We start from the raw sequence: 19491 nt of genomic DNA, 5'->3' as shown, positions 1-19491 counted from the left end.
ATTGCTGTGTTACCTTTGCTGTTATTGAAAATTTAAACTGTTCAGCAGATGTTGTTTAAAAACATCCAACTTGCTGAGTTTAACATTTCAGTTTAGGTTTAGCAATGCTTTGATAGTTTATACATAGGAAGACTGTCTGGCCTGCAGTAACTAATGGTGAAACTCAATACGTGCATTGTCTTTTGTGCAGCTATAGTGCGAATATTAAATTACATCTCAGAGTAACAAGAAACTTAGTTCTCTGATGAACAACATTTTGAACACTTCAACTCTTAATTGATATAAACCTGTGTACTTTGACCATATGTTAATTTAGAATGATTAAGAGAAGACATCTTTAAAAATAAAAGGGGTAGGGAGATGTTTTCCTTCTGTAAAGCTTTTCTTTCATGTACAGTTGTTACACTGAACCTTAATTATGAATACAGATGGCCTCTATAGGCAGGGAGCTCAAAGGAAAATTTCCAGTAGGAAGGACATTATTATTTCTGGTATTTCTGCCTAGCTGTTTAAGCTCCACTGCTATGAAGTTTTTCCTACTCTTTACCACTGGCACTTGGGAGAGGCTCATGTAAAATAGTACCACGTGAGATTGGATTCTCTGTTAGAAGCTCTTGAATGCAATTTCTAATGGCAGGATGCTCTTCTAGTGAAACTCAGCATACTTGTATTGAATTCATATAGTCATTATTTATCAGTTAGGTCTGTGACTTTCAGTTTTTGCTATCACAGATCTTTTTTTTTTCTTTAAATTTATCTTGCATTTTAATTCCACCCCCTCCCTCCTTCAAATTACCCCTTTATTTTGCACTTAGAGATTAACGGCATGTGAAGTTTGATATTCTTCTTCTGTTGGCTTTCATGAAGTATTATAGTCTTACTTTAGAATATTTAACAGGAAAAATGGGAAAAAAAGGAATATTTGAAATATCTGAAATAATTTCATAAGGTGGTAGGAAGAGAATGCAATTAGGGATTAAAGATGACAGAGCAGTTTCACAATGCTGTACTCACACGGATTTCCCCTTCAGATGTAAAATGATTCCTAAGTTCTATACAGCAAATTTATAACTTGGAGTTAAGAGAAGTACTCTTGTCTGAAAGTCAGACAGGTGTTAAACTATTAATACAAGGAGATGTGAAATTACTATTATAACAATTTACAACTGGAGCCATCTAACAAAATTACTTGTAGCATGCTGCTGTAAATAATAGGCTATTTACTACACTGATAATTGTGTATGGTCCTGTGGGATGGGGCGGCATTGAAATGTGCATTTATTTTGCCGTGCTCTAGAATCTTGCACCTTTTACAGCTTTCCATTAGAATCAAAACTATTGGAGTTGCTTGATTGAGAGATGTATTGAGTTTCAAATTCCAACCTTATAAAGCATGTTAATTATATCTTTAACTTTCTAGGAAAGGAAATAAAGATATTAATTTCTTTTCTATTTAAATAACCATCTTGAGTGAAACCCTAAACCATCAATAGAAATACATAGTGGTAGTGAAAACAAAATAGATATTCTACAAATATCACAATGCATGTGTACATAAATTAAAAGGATACAAAAACCAGACAATAAACCCTGAGAGACTACAGATGATCATGCAATTTACCTTGTGTTGGTTCTTTAACAGGATTGTTTGTGTAGTTGTACATGATATCTAAATGTAGTAGTGACTGCCTAGGCTAGAAATATTTTATTGCAAGGCATATTTCTGGACTGAATACGGAAAGAACAAACAGAGCAAGAATAAAAGTAAAAAAGATCCTTGAGATAATAATAAAATTACCTGCATTGTTTTAAGTTGATTGCACAAGTATGAAGAAGGGTAAATGGGCAACTACTGTTAAAGATAAGGAGGACTTGCTTAGAGTGAGAAGGCAGATTTTTATCTCAGGTACAGCCTTCTTCAAATAGAAACTGCACTTCAGTATTTCATGTAGGAAAGCAAGAAAATGTAAATGCAGGTGGAGAGGGGAAAAAAAAAAGTGTTAATGCCAAGAGGCTGAACAGAGTGATTAACACCAATTTCGGAGAGGATTTGCAGTGAGATGCGATAGTAAAAGTTGCCAATGTTTCTGTCCACAGAAAATAGTAGGTCGCAACCCAAAAGATGATAAAATCTCTCTAGATGGCTTTGCGGCATCCCATATGAAAAAAAACATGCTTGATTTTGGATATGTCATTGTCAGAACAATGGTGTAAATGTCAAAGTTAGGTAAAAAGACTAGTTAGAGACCTGACAGGCACAGCTGTCTCACTAAGACTGTTGGAGCTTAGTTTTTTATTCTGAAGTTACAAATATTACAAAAGTTGTTTTGGATGGTGTAGAACTTATAAAATGAGTAACATGAAATCAGGTCAACAAGGAGATAGGTGAAGTGATTGGATACCCTCAAATGGGAAAGGCAATTCAATTAACAGAAGCTTTTCAATGTTAGGTGTAATGAAGGTCACAGTCCAGGAAAAGACATTAAGAGTGTTGGAGTGTTCACTGCCCGGAAGCAGGATTTCAAGGATATTCTTACAGTGAATAAAACCACTATTTTCTTTTGGGATTAAGCCAGGCATCCTACCTTTCTGCATCCCAACTTGCTAAACCTCTTCACCTTGAAGTAATTTTGTAAAGTTTGGAAGCCTGTTGTCCAGAACTCTAGGTGGTAGCAATTTCCTACAATCAAACAGAAACCCTTTTTTTCTGGATGTATATTAATTTTGCTGTCTTAATAGTTTTCCTAAGTGTGTAAAATCATACCTTGGGATGAATTATGACAAATCATCACTTTGGGGTTTTTTTAGAAGCTCTTTTTACTCATTCACTGATTGCTTCTCTTTCACTGCTTTGTTTTAATTGATAACTACTTTTCATTATCAAGACTATATTTGTCTTTAGTAACTACATTGGCTTTAATAACACATTGTAAAATGAAGTCATTTTATTGAAAATGAGGTAATATGCTTTTTTAGCTCCTTTTTATTTTAATGATATTTTGGCTACCAAAACCTAAACCTGCCTTTAGAACTGATTAGTTGACAATTTGAAAGCTTATGTTATTTTTCTGGATTTATTTACATATTTTCCTCTTATACTTGTGTATTTTAAAACAATACACACAACATGCACATCTTGTGCTGCTTCCCATTTGTGTCACCTGCCATATTGATTTCTCTATGTTAAATGCTGTGGAAGACTTCCCATACTGCTATCTAACTGACTCTTTATTTTCTGTAGCTCTCAAAGTGCCTTTTACTTTATTTCCCTTGTAACTTCCCTTTTCAGTATTCCCTGTTGCCCAACAACTTACCTGTTGCTGCTTTTCTCACTGTCTAGTAACTGTTTTATGAGACCTGCTGTAATTTTTTAATCAGAGCAGAGGCACCTAAGTATTCCCAGTTGGTACTGACATAATAGGCATGACAAGACACAAACTAAAAATTGTATCACTGTTCATCTGAAATTATTTGTGTTAAATGTATTAGTATGCCATAGCAGCTTTTTTTCTACATGATACTTTACATTAGGATATATACACACTCCTCTGGCTTGCATATGATATTGTAACAATTTTCCATGTAAAATATTCCTGATACATTCTCACTTAAGCTAATATCCTATTTTATGTACCAAATAATACAGAACTGGTTATGAGACATAATCAGATGTCTTCAAAAATATAGGTGTGAGTTTTTATGGTTAACTTGGAGAGATAATACAGGTCATACTTTCAGGTGATCTCAATGTGTTCAGCAATCAGTCATTAGTCTAACATGTGAAATGTTAGAGATGCAGGAATTCCTACTGAACCAGTCCAGCTTGAAAATCTGGCACTAAATATATACAGACTATTGTAAGAATTATTAGCTTGAATGGTTGTCCACCTCTTCATTTGTCATATCTGGAATTATGTGTTAGTCTATTTTGTATTATTATATTTACTATCTCAAAAATACCTGCTGCATTTAGAAGTATATCTCAACAAATACATATGACAGCACAAACTTTTCAATGGATGTCTCACAAGGCTGTGAGTCCTGCTTAGAAGAGTCAAAGAGTCAAGCTGTGTTGTTCGGAGGATTTATTGGTCCCTGAAGAGAAGGAGACAGAGACTGAGTATTTCCAGATACACAAGTGGATATTATCAGCCCAGGCTTCTTTTGGCTAGCTTCCTGGTGAAGGTTAATTTTAGCATTAAGTTCCAGCTCTTTCTCAGCTGGAGTCTGGCAACAGAAGCCAGGCTTTCGGTCCAGGAGCTCCTTTCTGTGTGACAGCCTTCTCCTCTCTTGGCTCAGTTTGCCCACTGACCTGCTTTTATAGCCCTGTAAAAGTATCAGCTGACTTGAGGGCAAATCCCTTCCCTAAGCAGCCCTAGAGTAGTTTTATTCCCCTCTCTGCAGGAAAACTCAGCACACACGTTGTCCTTTTTAAATCTTGTTGATTCCTCTGAATCCTTCCTGTACCTGTACCTTTGAGTCTTGTATCATGAAACAAATCTCACAGTACGTAAAAATGGATGAAACGTTCCTGCAGTGATTGCATAATAAAACAGACAGACATGCTTGTTTTGGAAGAAGAAAAGAAGTTATTTATCACTGGTGATGCCCAGTTTCAGTCATGTTTGTTCCAACTTAGTGATGCAATAGGGTGCTCTCAGTTTCTACATTACATCAAAGAGAAGGTTGTGGTTTCTGGTTATGGAATAAAGAACTTCTTTTTTTTTCCTGTTGAAGTGCTGTTGTATGTCACTGCAGGTACCCACCAGAAATTGTGATGGCATGTACCCTGTACATGATACTTTTGTCTTTGTGATCACCAGTTCATAGGTTTCTTTTTTATCCTTTCCCCCCCCCCTCCTTTCTCAAGAGGAATGTATATTCTTTTTTCTTTAGATAAACATCTATTGGATTTTAATCTTTTAGTATTTTAATGATACTTTTTCTGCTTATGTGCTGTTTTATCTAAGATGTTACTAATTCTCAGTTGGTATGCCATGCCAACTGAACCATACAGTTGATATGATGACATGGGAAATGCTTGCACCCTATGTGAGTGCATCTTTGATGCACTGACATACTTGCTTTTCTTAGCCTGCTTAAGGAAAGTCTAATTACTGTGTAACATCTGTTCAGAAGCTTGATATCAATGTAAATTTCACATCTTCATTAATCATACCCTTTTTGTTGTCTGCAAATTTACAACCATGCTGTGGTGACTGTGCTGAGTGGGCTTTTAAATGGATGATACATAGAGTTAACATATCTGAGCTGCTCAGTAGCAACAATGTCTTCTAGACATCAAAAATTACCCCTCTCTTCCTTTATAAATTTACTACTTAGGATGGAGATTTCTGAAAAGCAAACCTGACAATGGGAGAAGGAAATCTAAGAAATGCATTTCCCTACAGAGTTCTGACATAGTATTTGCAATCAAAAATACAAGTTCTTCTGATTTAACTTTTCAGAATAACAAGTATTTGGACAAATTATGAGTAGTTGATAGAATCATTTCGGTTTAGAGGAACTGAAATCATTGAGTTCAACTGATAACATAGACTCTAATTTTTTATATTAATTCTTCACCTTATTTGTTTCTTCACTGTGGAAAAAAAGAGCCAAACCTGAAAGGCACATTGGAAATGAAATATCTAAATTCCTGTTAATGACTTGGAAAATACATCAAACTGCAGTTTGAGATAAATGTATGAAAGATATTGACAGAGAGCTTGCTGCCATTAATAATAGTTCAATTGTGAAGTGTAAGATCTGCAAGCAGAGGAATACCCTTTTCTGGTTATTCTGCTTTCTCCTCCTGGAAGCCTTGTAGGTGCCAGAGGGGAACTCAGCATGAAACACAAGAACTAGTAGAGTGATGGTGACAATTGTGGAAGTTTATTGATGACGTAGCTGCTTCTTGTGCTGTCATCTACTAGTTTTTCTCTTCATGGTTGTTAGACTTTCATATATCCATTTATTTTTTTTCTGGGAAGACTTGCCAAGTGTCTCTTGTTTAGAGATTGTGGTAATAATTTTTGGCAATAGAGGCATTTGATGACATGATGGAGCTGACTGTAATATTTTAAAATTCAGATTTCAACTTCAGCATTTAATTCTCTGTACTGTGGACTTGGTTTTGTTCTTCCAGAAATTGTGTATATCTTGATGTAGAAGTAAATTTAATTACAAGACCTGATTTTTCTGACTTGATTGTTATTAAGTATGTAATGTTGATCCTTCTAATCAGATCAAATTATAGCTGCCCTTTTGTGGTTGTGGCTGCTGCTGGTGTTTGTTGCTTACCTCTTCGTTGCTTTTTTTACCTCTCCCCTCCTGTCTTATTTCAGTCCTTAAAAATTTGCATCTCCAGTATCAGCATCTGTGTAAACTCCTGTTTTGTTTGTCTAGTTTATTCTCTGATTGGTTACTACTACAGCTTTAGTGTCCAAAAGTAAGAGCATATTTTTTCCATCCTAGTACTGTTTTCTGTATTCTGGACTTGGCACTTTCCCCCCTAATTTCCAACTTTCTCTTTTAGAGCCATGACATTATCTTTGCTGCTCATCTTGCATATCTATTGTTTCTCTTAATATCTTCAGATCTTTTGTCTTATTAAATTTCATAAAGAGTTAGCCATGCACACTATGTTGCTTATTTCTCTTGAAGAGTGCATGCAGTAGGTAATCTCTTGTGTCCTATTGACACTACTGTAGTTTTGCACATTCAGCTTCATAAATAGTTTCTTCTGAATGAAGGAAAATGAGCTATACTCTTTTCTGCATTATTTCATACCAGGTGCTAAGATAATCTCTCTTGCACTGGTTTGTTTCCTTTAACTTTTTACATGGGTGAACTTGCAGTATGTGTTTTAATGCTTTTATTTAGTATTTTGGTGGCAGTTTTGGCAGGCTAACAAAATATTAGAGATAAATGTGAGTCCTTAGCTTTCATAAAGTCTTGGAAAATCCTTTTTAATTGTATGCATTAACAAACACAAAGCAAGCACTCTCTAGCTTAGAATTTCAGCAGAATTCACTTGACTTTTGTTGTCTGTCAGATGATACACTTGGGTTACTTAACGTGTGAGTTACAAGGAATGGTGTAAATCTGTGGGCTTATAGGTTCTTTCTTAGTTCTTGGTTGATGGCTTTAATAGTGGATGATAATGGCATTTTGTGAGTACAGAGAAAGGTATGTCTTAGGTGAATTATTGGTTTATAATTTATTTTATGCAGAGTTGTTTTAAAATAATGTTATATATGTTAATAGAATCTATGTGATAGTGTCCCCCACTGAAATCATCTATACGAACCCTGCAAACTAGCATCCTCATGGCCAAAAGCACTTAATACTTTGTTCAGGACAAGTTCCCCTGTAAAGTTTGGTGAAGTAAAGAAAAAAGAGGAGGTCATTCTGTTGTATTAGATAAAATGAGCTCAACCACGTGGTTCTTAATAATGTAGATGTAGTGGGTAACAAGTACAGCTTTTGATGAGATGAGAATTATGAGCAACCAAAAAAGTAAGTTTTTAGACAGTGGTGTGAACCTGATTGACTGTGTAATCCTAAAAGAAAAAGCTCCCTGAGGTTGAAGAAGCAAAAATTGTATTGTATGGAAATGCTGTATCTTTGAAGGGGTCAGATATAAGAGTACTTGAGGAAAAATACTGTGTTTTTTTCTGATGGTCTGGTCTCTTTTTTTTTCTTAAAGGCTTGTCAAATAGAGTGAAATGCTGAAGGATTATCTTCTGTGCTTAGGTTATGAAAGTTGGGAAGGTAGCAAGAGGGTAATTACTAGCTCAGGCCACTTCTCTATTGCTCTTGCCATTAGATTAATGTGAGGGCTGACATCTGAAGCAGCATTTGCTTCATTAGCTCATTTGTGACAGTCACTGTGCAGCTGCACTTTGTGACTTCGAACGGTAGTCCTGAAGTAGGTTTGAGATATTCAGACAGGTCAGTCATCTTTTGTGAAAACCTTTCAGACTCATTGATTTGGGTACTTCTTTCTCCTCAGGCACACACTGTATCAGTGGTTGGAAATTCATATCCTGAAATGTTATGTAAAACTCATGCTGGGAGAAGTATAGGCTGGATGTTAGGAGGAAGTTCTTCACAGAGTGATTTGCCATTGGAATAGGCTGCCCAGGGAGGTGGTGGAGTCCCTGGAGGTGTTCAAGAAAGAACTGGCTGAAGCACTTAGTGCCATGGTCTAGTTGACTGGCTAGGGCTGGGTGCTAGGTTGGACTGGATGATCTTGGAGGTCTCTTCCAATCTGGTTGATTCTATGATTCTAACTTCATTTGTCTTATGTGTGTCTTTGAGCAGTTCAAATCTTGGTGATCATTCTCAGACTTTAAGTTATAGTGCTCATGTCAGACGAATACACTGTCTTTTTCATGTAATGGTGTTAACATTTTAAAGTGGAATGTAACAGTACTTGGGAAATTGAATATGTTGGTTTCGTGTGTTTTCTTAATAGCAAGATTACTTAACTTTCATTATTTACTAAAAAAAATGTATACTGAAGTTGTTTCAGTTTTGAACTACGTTATTGATCTACTTCAGTGGAGCAGATATGACCTGTGTTTTACTATGAAACACATCTCAAAGACTTCTGCCTAGAGAAATCGGAATAGAGCAAATCTAATTTTAGTTTAAAAAAAGGCAGTATTACAGAATGCTTGCCTGAGTTACTCAAAACTCAAATACACAACAGAGAGGAAAATAAGGGGAAGCTGTATTTATAGTTTCACTATCTAGGCCTAGGAAGTCTGTGATAAGTTCTCTTAAACTTCAGTGTGTATTTTTAAAGGCAAATTGTTATAAGCATGGAACGTTTTCTTGGATTATGTCATTTTCTTGCAAATTCTATAGTACAGTGCCTTAATTTTCATAATGAAAGTAATTTTCTTTTGAGGCCCTGGCTTACTGTAGAATTTTAAAGCCTGTCTGCAAGTGAGATTTATTTTAATCCCTTGAGTATTTAGGAAACATTCCTGAGAGCGTCACCAAAAAGTGACAAGATTAGCACTTGCAGTTTATTGACAGGAAAGCCTCCTAGGAAAGGCTTTTATCTGTAAAGGTATTGTTTTTCAAAAATGGCCTCGAGTATCCAGCTCTGGGACTATACATACTTTCTGAAAGACAAGGAGAGTGGAGCAGTTACCATACAGCTGATGGCACAGGGATGTAGCACTAAGATTTACATGTATATGTCATGACATGGTAACTAATTCTCTAGCAGATGAACAAAGAAGTGCATGAAGATTTAAAGTCTTAAAGAGTCCCTGTCATAAATTGAATTCATGCCTTCTCAAAATGTAAGTCATTACTCCACAAAAAAAATTGTATCCTTACACACATATGCCTGTACCCAAATATATGTAGGAGCATAACAAAAGTTTAGCGTAGCATTTCTTTCTGGGTTTAAAAAAATGAGAAAGAGCTAAATCATGTCATGTCCCAAGATTTTAACATGTGAGGCTGCTCCATCTCTTTCTCTTCTGTAATCTTTGAGTGAACATTTTATGATCAAATGGTCATAAAATCTTGTCTGCATTATCAGATCTCTACTAATCCCGTGCCCATTCCAACAAATGCTCTACAGTACTGATACTGCTTTCACATAGCCTGGTGTGGTCCTGTTCCCATCAAAGCACTTCTTTCAGATTCATATAGCACAAATAGAAGAATAATAAGGTCCTTTCCTTTTATTTCACCTACAGACTGTGCATTGAATGATCTATTTTAAAGCAGTTGTGATTCAATGGGGATGTTTTTGATTTGCTGCCTGTTCCCTGTACCTCTGAGGAAAGAATTTTGTAAATGCTGAATAATTTTAGAACATGTTTTCTTGGTTAAGAGTTGGATCATATTTTAAATTAGTTTTAAGAGGAAGGAAATCGTGTAAATGCTGTGGAATTCAGATAAGCACTATGCATAGGAAATAAGTACTTTAATTTAGGGTGCCTAGAATTGGTAGGTCAAGCTGACGATAACAAAGGACCAGATCTTAACTTTGTTTCAAAGAACATGTAATCAATATTCACTCTCCTGTGCTATTTCCTTTTCACTTGAGAATAGATTTTGGTGAAGCTGAAATGTGCAATTGCTTAAGTATTCCACAGGGTGTCATGATATAGTTGCTGGAATCATTAATACTTGGATGAAGGTAAAGAAACGTAGTGTGCAGTCTTCTGTGTGCCAGTTAATGTAATTTTAGATGTGACTAATACACATGCCATAAAATAAAAAAGTTCTTAACTCATTAACACGTGTATCTTATTTCTGTGTCTGTATAAAATATACACGAGAAGAAAAATATTACGAGAGGTCATTTACAAGAGTGAGCTATTCTGTGTCAGGTCTTCCTGAAAAAAAAAAGCTTTTAATATATACCTTAGAATTTTATAGTTTACAGAGCAAGTGGAATCTGTGGCTCATAGCAGTAATCTGACATACCAAACTATGTATGTAAAAGAAGTTTAAAAAGAAAAAAAAAAAGTACTGTACTGACTTGTCATACTGTTATAAAGAATCTCTAGCCAGAATGTGCTCCTCCAAATGCACTTTCAGGTTTCACTTCAATTTTCATTTAAGTTCTTTTTAAAATGTAAATGTATTTAAACACACTCTTTGCCATTCACATAGCTGTACTGTAGACTTTGGTTGATTTATATTTAGGATTTTTTTTTCCTACACATGTGTTGTGTAGTGGGAGGAGAATTTTTACCAAACTGTGTCCAGTGTTAATGTGTTTGTGGTGACAGATTTTTGCTTACGGAGACCATATATATGTGTGTGTATATATATATATATATTTTACACATCAGTTGACTTCTGTGGGGCTGCATATGCACTGAATTCAGCTTCTGGCTTGTGAAAGGGTCTTCAAATACAGTTTAACAGTAATTATGAAGGATTCTGCTTCTGTTAAAATCTGAGTTGTTTTAAATGGGAATGACATTGCCCATGAGAAAAATTGCATTGCATTATGAACTGAACAGCAAAGCTCTGTTCCTTTCAGTAGCAACAGAATGTGATACAATGCATGAAGTCACTGATGTATTGGAATCTCTGTAGATACTTACAATTTGTCTAATTATAACAGCATGTTTAAAACCAATTATGAAAAAAGTGCTGCCTTATGGATTTAGGTATATTTTGCTGTGTTACAGCTGCTTACAGAAATAGTAAGGGTATTTAATTTTATTGCTGCGGTCTTTTTCATACTGAGTGTTATAGAACTGATTTTGGGTTTATGACAGTGGTGTAATAGTGACACTGAGAATGTAGGATGAAGGTAGATTGATCCTTCTGACAGTTCATAAAATTGTGCACGTAAGACATAGCACAGGTTCTCTCTGCATTATGCCCAGGAGGTTATAGTGCCTTGCTGTCACAGAAGATGATTGCCATGACAGTCAGAAGCTGAATGCTTTTATTCAGGCATGCTTCCAAAATCCATATGGGCTTGTGGACAATTTGTTGTGCAAAACATTTCTGACTTAACAACTATAAATCGTGATCTGTTTAACAAATCACAGTGTCTACAGGCACCTTAGTGTGCCTAAATGCTTGCTAGAGGAAGAATCAGCTTGTTTAAAGCAATTTTAATAACCCAAAATAGTGAAATACCTTAAATATTCATGGAGATGGAAAAAGTGACTGGACATGGTGACCTTTTCATTGTTTGAGGGGTTTTTGAAAAATATAAACTTCTTGATCTCTGTCCAGGTGAGTTTCCTTCACAAGCAGAGGTTCTTTACAAGGGGTTTTCACAGATTATAATTTTTCTTCTTCGTCACTTTGCCTCTCTCTTTCTTTGTCCTTCTTACTGCAACTAGAAGAATCTAAAGGGGGAATGCCACACATACTTTGAATTACTGTACCTTAAACTAAAGTAATAACAGAAAATATTTAAATAATTAAATGCCTGAGTACATTGAGGAAGTGTACTGAAAGTGTACTACACAGGTACTATGTGTAGTGAGTATATATTTATTTGACTGTAGCACCCAAGTTCCTCTTTGAATGCTAAGACAAGCTCATGAACATTATAATCTGTTTTTGTTTTCAGATTGAAAATCTACAGGAGCAACTTAGGGACAAAGACAAACAGCTAACTAATCTAAAAGACAGAGTCAAGTCTTTGCAGACGGATTCTAGTAACACAGACACGGCACTAGCAACCTTAGAAGAAGCTCTATCAGAGAAGGTAATGTGTTCTTACAGCACAGCATTAGGTGGTGCTTTTGTGTGTTGAGTGTCCAGAAACTTTCTTCTTAAAGATTCTAGGCCTGGCACCTGTAATAAAGCCTATGAGCCCTGCCAGGAAAGCAGGTGGCTCTGGTAGCTTTGTTCTGATAACATGACCAAGGAGTGATTCCCAGCTGATGAACTGAAACAGGGCTCCAAGGTAAGGAAGGATGCCCATTTCATTTGGAATGAAGTAAATAGGCCAGGACATGGCAGTATTTTCCCTCAGTGGTTGTTCCCTGAAAGAACAAAAAAGCATAGACACCTGATATCAAGTAGAGTTTTAGGTATTTTTATGGCTTTGTGATCTTGATTATCCTTTTATCTGCTGAACAGTTGAACTGAGCAGCCAACAGCAAGTGACTGCACTGTTACTTTGACTTGCCACTACTATTACGAATTTCCCATGCTTAATTTAGGAGAGACTATATTTTGTAAGAAGAAAAATCTCAATTTTCACTTTCCCAAAGTGACTACAGAGATGGCTGAGAGTGTAAAAGTCTCTTAACCGTCATGCTACCCTTGTCATTGTAGAAAGCAGAGTGAATATCAGACTGAACTTGCTAGCTCTGTGCAACTGAGCATGAACTAGATTGTGAAAAGCCAAAGGGATCTTGTATCCCATTTCCTGCTTCAGCTGTATCTGCAGCACTTCACAGAAAATGCAGTTATGCAATACTTCATAGCTAGGGTAATTTGCTAAACTGCAGTCTGTCTTCAATTGTAATGTTATTTCTCTGTTAAAAATATTGAGTTAATGACAGTTTGCCAAGCCTCACAGCTGGTGTGGAGGTATTGAATAGATGATGTATAGGCATCTTGTCACTACCAGAAATACTTAAGTAGTATTGGGTTAAAACCTAACCCAAATTGATGATATTTTTTTAGCCAGCACCATTCTGAAGGCTGTTGAAATAAATGCCAACTAATATATGAATGCAAAACCTCTTACAGTTTTGAAGAAGTTTTGAATGTATCTGAAAACTTTCTATTAATGCCAGACATAAATGCATGAATTTTTTTTCATATCGTAGTGAGTATTTGCTCCAGAGGTTGTTTAAAAGTTGTGCAGTTGTTTGTTTGTCTATAACTTGAAATGTGACAACACTGAAAGTGCTGATGATAGAGAAATTCTTTGGCATTGCTGTAATAAAGGTTCAGATCTTGATTAATGATGCTAGTTTTATTGTTTTAGAAAATGTAGATAAACTTAAGTGCTCTGAAATGTTTTTTTTTGCAGTTGACCTCTCCATCATTTGGAGTTGCATGGATAAATATGAACAGTCATTTAAAAAAAGAGCAGTGTGATTGGAGTTTTTCCCAAGTGGCATAGATGAGAACTTATATCGGGCCCCTAAGGTTGAAATCTGCACAAAGTAGTCCCTTTGCTTACATACAGTCAGCTGTAACAGCATCTTTCCTGCAGTGCATATACATTACTCTGAGCTACAGATACAGTGAATTCTGTGGAATGCTGTCCTCTGCCACAGATTCCTGTCTGATGGAGGCAGTTTTGTCTTTTGAAGGCAATGCTTTTGAGAAGTGACAGGGAGCTGTGTTGCACTGTGGTTTCTGGTGACTTTTTCAATCACTTAGGGAGAGATGGTAACTTTGAAAAGTTAGGTGGCAGTAGCTGAAGGGAAGTACTCAATGTTAGTGATATGCTTATTGTTTTATGCTACTTTGCAAATGCAACTTTATTGATCGAAGGAAAAAATACACAGTTGTTCTTTTTAATAAATGAGCTTTCTATTGGGAAATGGTTTTACAGTTGAGATGATTAATGTGTTAGATAAAAGGGAGAAAAAGAACACTGCACAGCAGATTTAATATGAGATTTTGAGAAACAGAATACTTAATCTTTGAGCACTAGACACAATGAGAAGGGAGTTTACAATGTGAGAACATCTCTTCATGATTTTGATGGCATGTTGTATAGAGAAGTCATGCACAATTTCTTTTCCATTGGAAGTTTATTGAAGGTCCCACATTCAGGGGTAGTTTCCTAGTCTGAAATGTAGTCTCTGTGATGTGAGTGCACATTGAAAGAAGCCAGCAAGCATCAAAGTTCTAAACAAACTGTTACGTTTAGCTTTCCTGCACTTTCTGACAGCTGAATACATTGACTGTTTATTTGTGTCTCATTCCTACTTTAGTTTTCCAAGTCATCCTAGCTGCTCTCAGCAAGTCTCCTTCACTATTCCTGTCTGCAGTGGCAGACCTATAGACTTTATCAACTTTTTTCCATTGCAAATTCTGGTAGAAGTGACCAAATAGATTTTTGTACAAATGGGACAAAACAGCCACCCTTAGTGATAGTTTAAGTCCATCAATATGAATCATATCAGTGTATGGAAGCTGCTTTCACTCAAGAATAGCTGATTTGCATGCACAGACATATATTCATAGAGGTTACACCAGACTTACTTTGCAGCTACATGATCTTGTTTTATATTCTGAAATAAGGCATATTTTTTTGCTTTACCTTACTACCTTGTTAATTCAATAGCTTTTAGGATTCTCATTAGGTAAAAAAATGGAAATACTGCAAGGGCATCACAGAAAGCCCTTTTAAAATAGAAACCAAATATATCTATATCCATTTTGTTGTTAATTTCTGTGGGTTGAAAAAAATATTTAAACACAATTCTTATAGTATGAGTGAACTATGAAACTATTTTAACTTCTAAAACTCAAATGTTTGAGTAATTCTGTTGTTCCTGTGTCATTCTTGGAAACACTCATATTGATGTTTTGGCTTTGAATTACAGCATATAGCTCCTTATTCTTCATGAATATAGATTTATTGTTTTTTCCATGTATCTGTCTCCAGTTTTGTATTCAGGTAGCTTGGTAATGCTAAAAGAGAGATAGTTCTAGGCATCATAAAACAGCATCAATATTATCTGAAATCATGGAATTGTCAGGGTTGGAAGGGACCTCAAAGATAATCAAGTTCCAAAGCCCTTGTCATGGGTAGGGGCACTCTCCACTAGATCAGGTTGTCCCGAGCCACATTCAGCCAGGCCTTAAAAACCTGCAGGATGGGGCTTCAACCACCTCTTTGGGCAACCTGTTCCAGTGTCTCACTGCCCTTATGGTGAAGAACTTCCTACCATCTAATCTAAATCTCCCCTCTTTTGGCTTGGTTCAATTCCCCCTACTTGTGTCACTGCCCAACAACATAACAAGTCCCTTGTAGGCCCCCTTCAGATACTGGAAGGAGACAAATTTCTCACAATATTGCTGATAAAATTTGGTCTCTTCTCAGGAATCAGAAATGCATCAGAACCACCTTACTTCAGTACAAGTTAGAACTGAACTGAAAAAAAAAAAGGATTAGTTTGTTTCTTTGTCTGCCTATGTTTGGAGCCTCTCTTTAGCACTAAAAAGTCTTAGCAACGTTGTTTATTGCAATGTAACCTTCAAAAATAAGTTTGCTCCTGTTTAAAAAAAAAAAAAGGAGTTTGAAAACCAGAGTATGCAGAAGTGCTATCAGCTTCCTTGATGTTTTAACAAGAAACTTTTCAAAGAATATCTCAGCTCTTGGACAGGCCCAAAGCAGCTCAAGAGGTTGCTTTCATGAAGCTGATATTTATAAAGTTGGTCCTACTGTAGCAGCATACAGCAGATAAGCAGTTGAGTATGTCTGATAATAGAGCTATATGCTGTGGCAATTCAGTTCCTGCTTCTGTGATAAAGTGCAAATAGATTAGACCTGTGAGGTCCTAGATTAGTGCATAAGGAAAGCTCGCCAATGCAAATAAGACTGAAACAAGAATGCATTGTTGGGGTTCCTGCAAGTTAGCTGTTAATCCAGTAAAACGTGGTGTATTAGGGCCTCTAACACATTTTTGACATTTAGCTTTGTGCAGCTGACAGATAAATGAGTCTTCTTTTGTGATTAACTGAGGAAAAAAATTACACTGCTCGTTAATAAGATGAAACAGTGTTCTGTTTAATTTATTATAGAATAAAGTAAATCATTTAGGTAAATACATCTTCAGGAAGGAACTGATCTAAAACTCAATCTTGAGTATAACTAAGTGGATTCTGGATGGTTATTAACTACTCCATTTAATGGAGGCTGGCATTTCAGTGTTAATATTAAAGGATTAAGAATTTCTATTATTTCTTACTGGGGATACTCTTGAAGTTATTTAATATCCCATAGCATCCCCTTTCTCGCACAATTTATATGGAAAACCCCAGCTAATAGTAACATGGAAAAAACCAACCCAGTACACTTACAGTGTTGCTGTTGAAGGGCCTTCATTGACTCTTCCTACCTAAAATGCTACCAGTTTTGTGTCAAAGGGAGATTTTGCCATTGGGCTGAATGAAGCCAGAAGTTGTGTACACCTGCAGTGCATGGGGTCTCAGCATAGAAACAACTGATTCTGTCTTAGAAATAGTTTTTTATCACAAATAGCTTGATACCTCTAGTTTTCACCATATCTTTTTTCTGGTATGCTAAATGTAGTATCTCCTCAGTGTGCATTTCTTTCTGAATGAAATGAGTAGAGATATGAGCTTTATATGAGTAATCAACACTAATTTTTCTTGAGGATTCTTACAGTAACACTAACATGGTGATATCTATGTTTAGTTAGCTAGACTCTAAAAGGCAGTTCCTAATGTCAGAGGAATGCTTGATGGGAAATGCAAGTAGCACTTTGAAATACCAGCCCTTTTGAGAAGATCTTCTATAGGAACCAGGTAGCAAAAATTCTTGCTACAGTATTATTCAGCATAGTGCTGATTATTTTCCAATGTCTAAAAGACTCACAATACATTTATTTTAAAACTTAAATACAGCTACTTATTCTGTAAATGTATTTATCTATATTTTTTTAAAGAACTTTTATATTTGGTATTAATTGCAGTAATACATATAATTACACAACTCTCAATAGGATGCATTTAAAATTGGCAAAACAAATGATTTCAGCTGGCAGCCAATGTTTTATCACTAGAAAAAAAATAATCAAATGAACATAAATGTTTGAAGTGACTCTATAAGGAATATATTTGAAATATATCATGTTCTGCATTTGCACCTGGTTTCACATCCAGTAACAGAGCAATTGTATAGCAAACATCTATGATGATTATTATCTCACATCTGCTTTTGATACTTTATCTTAATAGCTCATACTGCATAATAAAATATGTTGCATCATAGGTTATGCAGTTTGCTGTATAAACATAATGCAAAAGTAAGCTAATGTTTAAACATTTAAAATAAAAAGGAGATGTAAATATTAAGGTTAAAATTAAAATGGAAATATACTTACACTGGCGTCTACAATAAGCAGCTTTGGGGATATTCTGAATAAGTAAAGATCAATATGAAAATACGAAAAGCTGTTATTTCTCTTTATTGAAGTTGGCACTTAAGTATTTTAGGCCAGTGTATAACCCAGTAAGTCTACTTGATTTAAGTCTGTCCAATTAGTAATTGAAAATAGTGAAATATTTTTCCAATTCATACAGAAACTGATCATCAGTTTTCTGATTTAGTCATGCAGATACTATGGCATCTAAGTGATAGCAGTCAGTAAATTGGGAGATCTTCAACAGATGCTTATTGAAACACAGATACATAGAAGCTGAGAATACAAAAGAACACATACAGAAAATGTCCCAATCTTCCAAAGCCAGTGTGTCCCACTTGCTTGTACGTGGTTCCTTTGCTGTGCAGCGTGAAAGGAGGAACAGATTATCCAGTCCAACTCAGCTGCTCAAAGCAGGGTCAACTAGAGCAGTTTGCTCAGGATCTTGTCCAGCTGGGATTTTAATATCTTGAAGGCTGGGGACTGCTGGGATGAAAATCAGTCTTGAGTTCAGGCTCTCTTTTTATGTATATACGTGTTGACAGTTGGATTTTTGCAAAATATGCCTTAAGCATTAAAAAGTACAAAAGCAAACTTCAGAAAATCCTTCAGGACTCGAAGGAACATCATATTTATTGTATGGAGAAAACGAATGAATGAGCAGGATGTCTCTTTAAAAGTGCTGTTACTACTTCAGTTCACTTATAAAAAGTTCATTATTTTTAGTTATAATGACAAAGTTTATTACAAATCTAAATGGCATGTGCAACTGCTGAAATGTTGATTGCATTGTAATGTTTGTTGAGATTCAATAGCAATAGCTGAGAGTATATTGATGTAGGCAAAAGTAAACTAGATCTATTAGTGTAGTGTCTATATATATATATGAGTGTGTGCATATCTATAACTCTATCTCCAGTGTGTTTATATATATGCAACAGTATAAGGAGTCATGGACATGAGAGAATTAGCATGAGATTTTTTTTCCTCTTTGTAACAGCATTGTCTCTCTGTCAGTTTTGTCCAGTTTTTTTAAACAGTACTTTAAGCACTGATCCCATTGTGAAACTCCCTCTTGGAGATTTCAAGCATGAAATACAAAAGGACTTAAATAAGATCTGTGAGCACGATAACAGTTCTACCTGAGCCACACAACTGGTGGTGTTGAACTTCATCAGTTGTAGTTTTGTCTTGTCTAGATTTGTTTCCTAAATGATGCTGTGTCCACTGTGCTTCTGATGACCGCTTCAAAATGTAGTAGTTTTGATACTCTGCTTAAACTGACCTATTCCCAATCCAAATGCAGTTCAGGTCATTATTTTATTCTCCTTGATTAGTATTTGCATCCTTTAAGTATAGGTAGAATGTGGTTTTGAAGAGTGTAATCAAAGCTTAACAAAACCACACTACTGTGTCTGCCTTTTTCATTTTACCCTTTGTATTCTACATTTCTTCCTTTTGAATTTATTACCCAGTCCCCAGCTTGTGACTTTCAGCAGTAACAAGGAGATGAGGAAAATACTTTAAAACATGGTTGAGTTTAAATGTGTGTGTAGAATTAATTAGATGGAGAAAAGATTCTTTTGGATGTCATAACTTGTCTGAGTGCACTTTTTTGTCTCTTGGACAATTAAAAAAAATCCACCTAAAATATAATGCATGTAAGATGTAAGCTGCTGATAATTAAGCAAGTGATTGATTTATAATTAGATCTTGAACATTGATAAAATTTTGCAGTCTCTGTAAAGGGTGCTGGCATTCAAATACATAACCATATTCAATAATACAGGAAATACTGTGAAAACTTTTCCATACCTATCACAAGACAAAACACATTTATGTCACTTTAGATATTTAATTAAGTTTCCATGCAATGTTACACTTCCGAAGTATT

The 19491-nt window shown here is 35.6% G+C and overlaps 1 protein-coding gene across 5 annotated transcripts in view; it reads left to right on the top strand.

Moving 5' to 3' along the window:
- ERC2 (ELKS/RAB6-interacting/CAST family member 2) overlaps positions 1-19491 on the top strand; it is a 486963-nt gene that overhangs the window by 184195 nt on the left and 283277 nt on the right. For all 5 annotated transcript variants that reach the window (XR_010305235.1, XR_010305234.1, XR_010305232.1 and 2 more), the window contains one exon: positions 12083-12220. Coding sequence is in view for 1 of the 5 variants with exons in the window: in XM_064156707.1 (XP_064012777.1) it covers positions 12083-12220 (138 nt within the window). In the remaining 4 variants the exon portion in view is untranslated. The remainder of the gene's footprint in view (positions 1-12082; positions 12221-19491) is intronic.

Source organism: Pogoniulus pusillus, chromosome 16, assembly GCF_015220805.1.
Source record: "Pogoniulus pusillus isolate bPogPus1 chromosome 16, bPogPus1.pri, whole genome shotgun sequence".
Lineage (NCBI taxonomy): Eukaryota > Metazoa > Chordata > Aves > Piciformes > Lybiidae > Pogoniulus > Pogoniulus pusillus.
The sequence above is the reverse complement of the archived record's forward strand: the minus strand, read 5'-3'. Positions and strand labels throughout refer to the sequence as shown.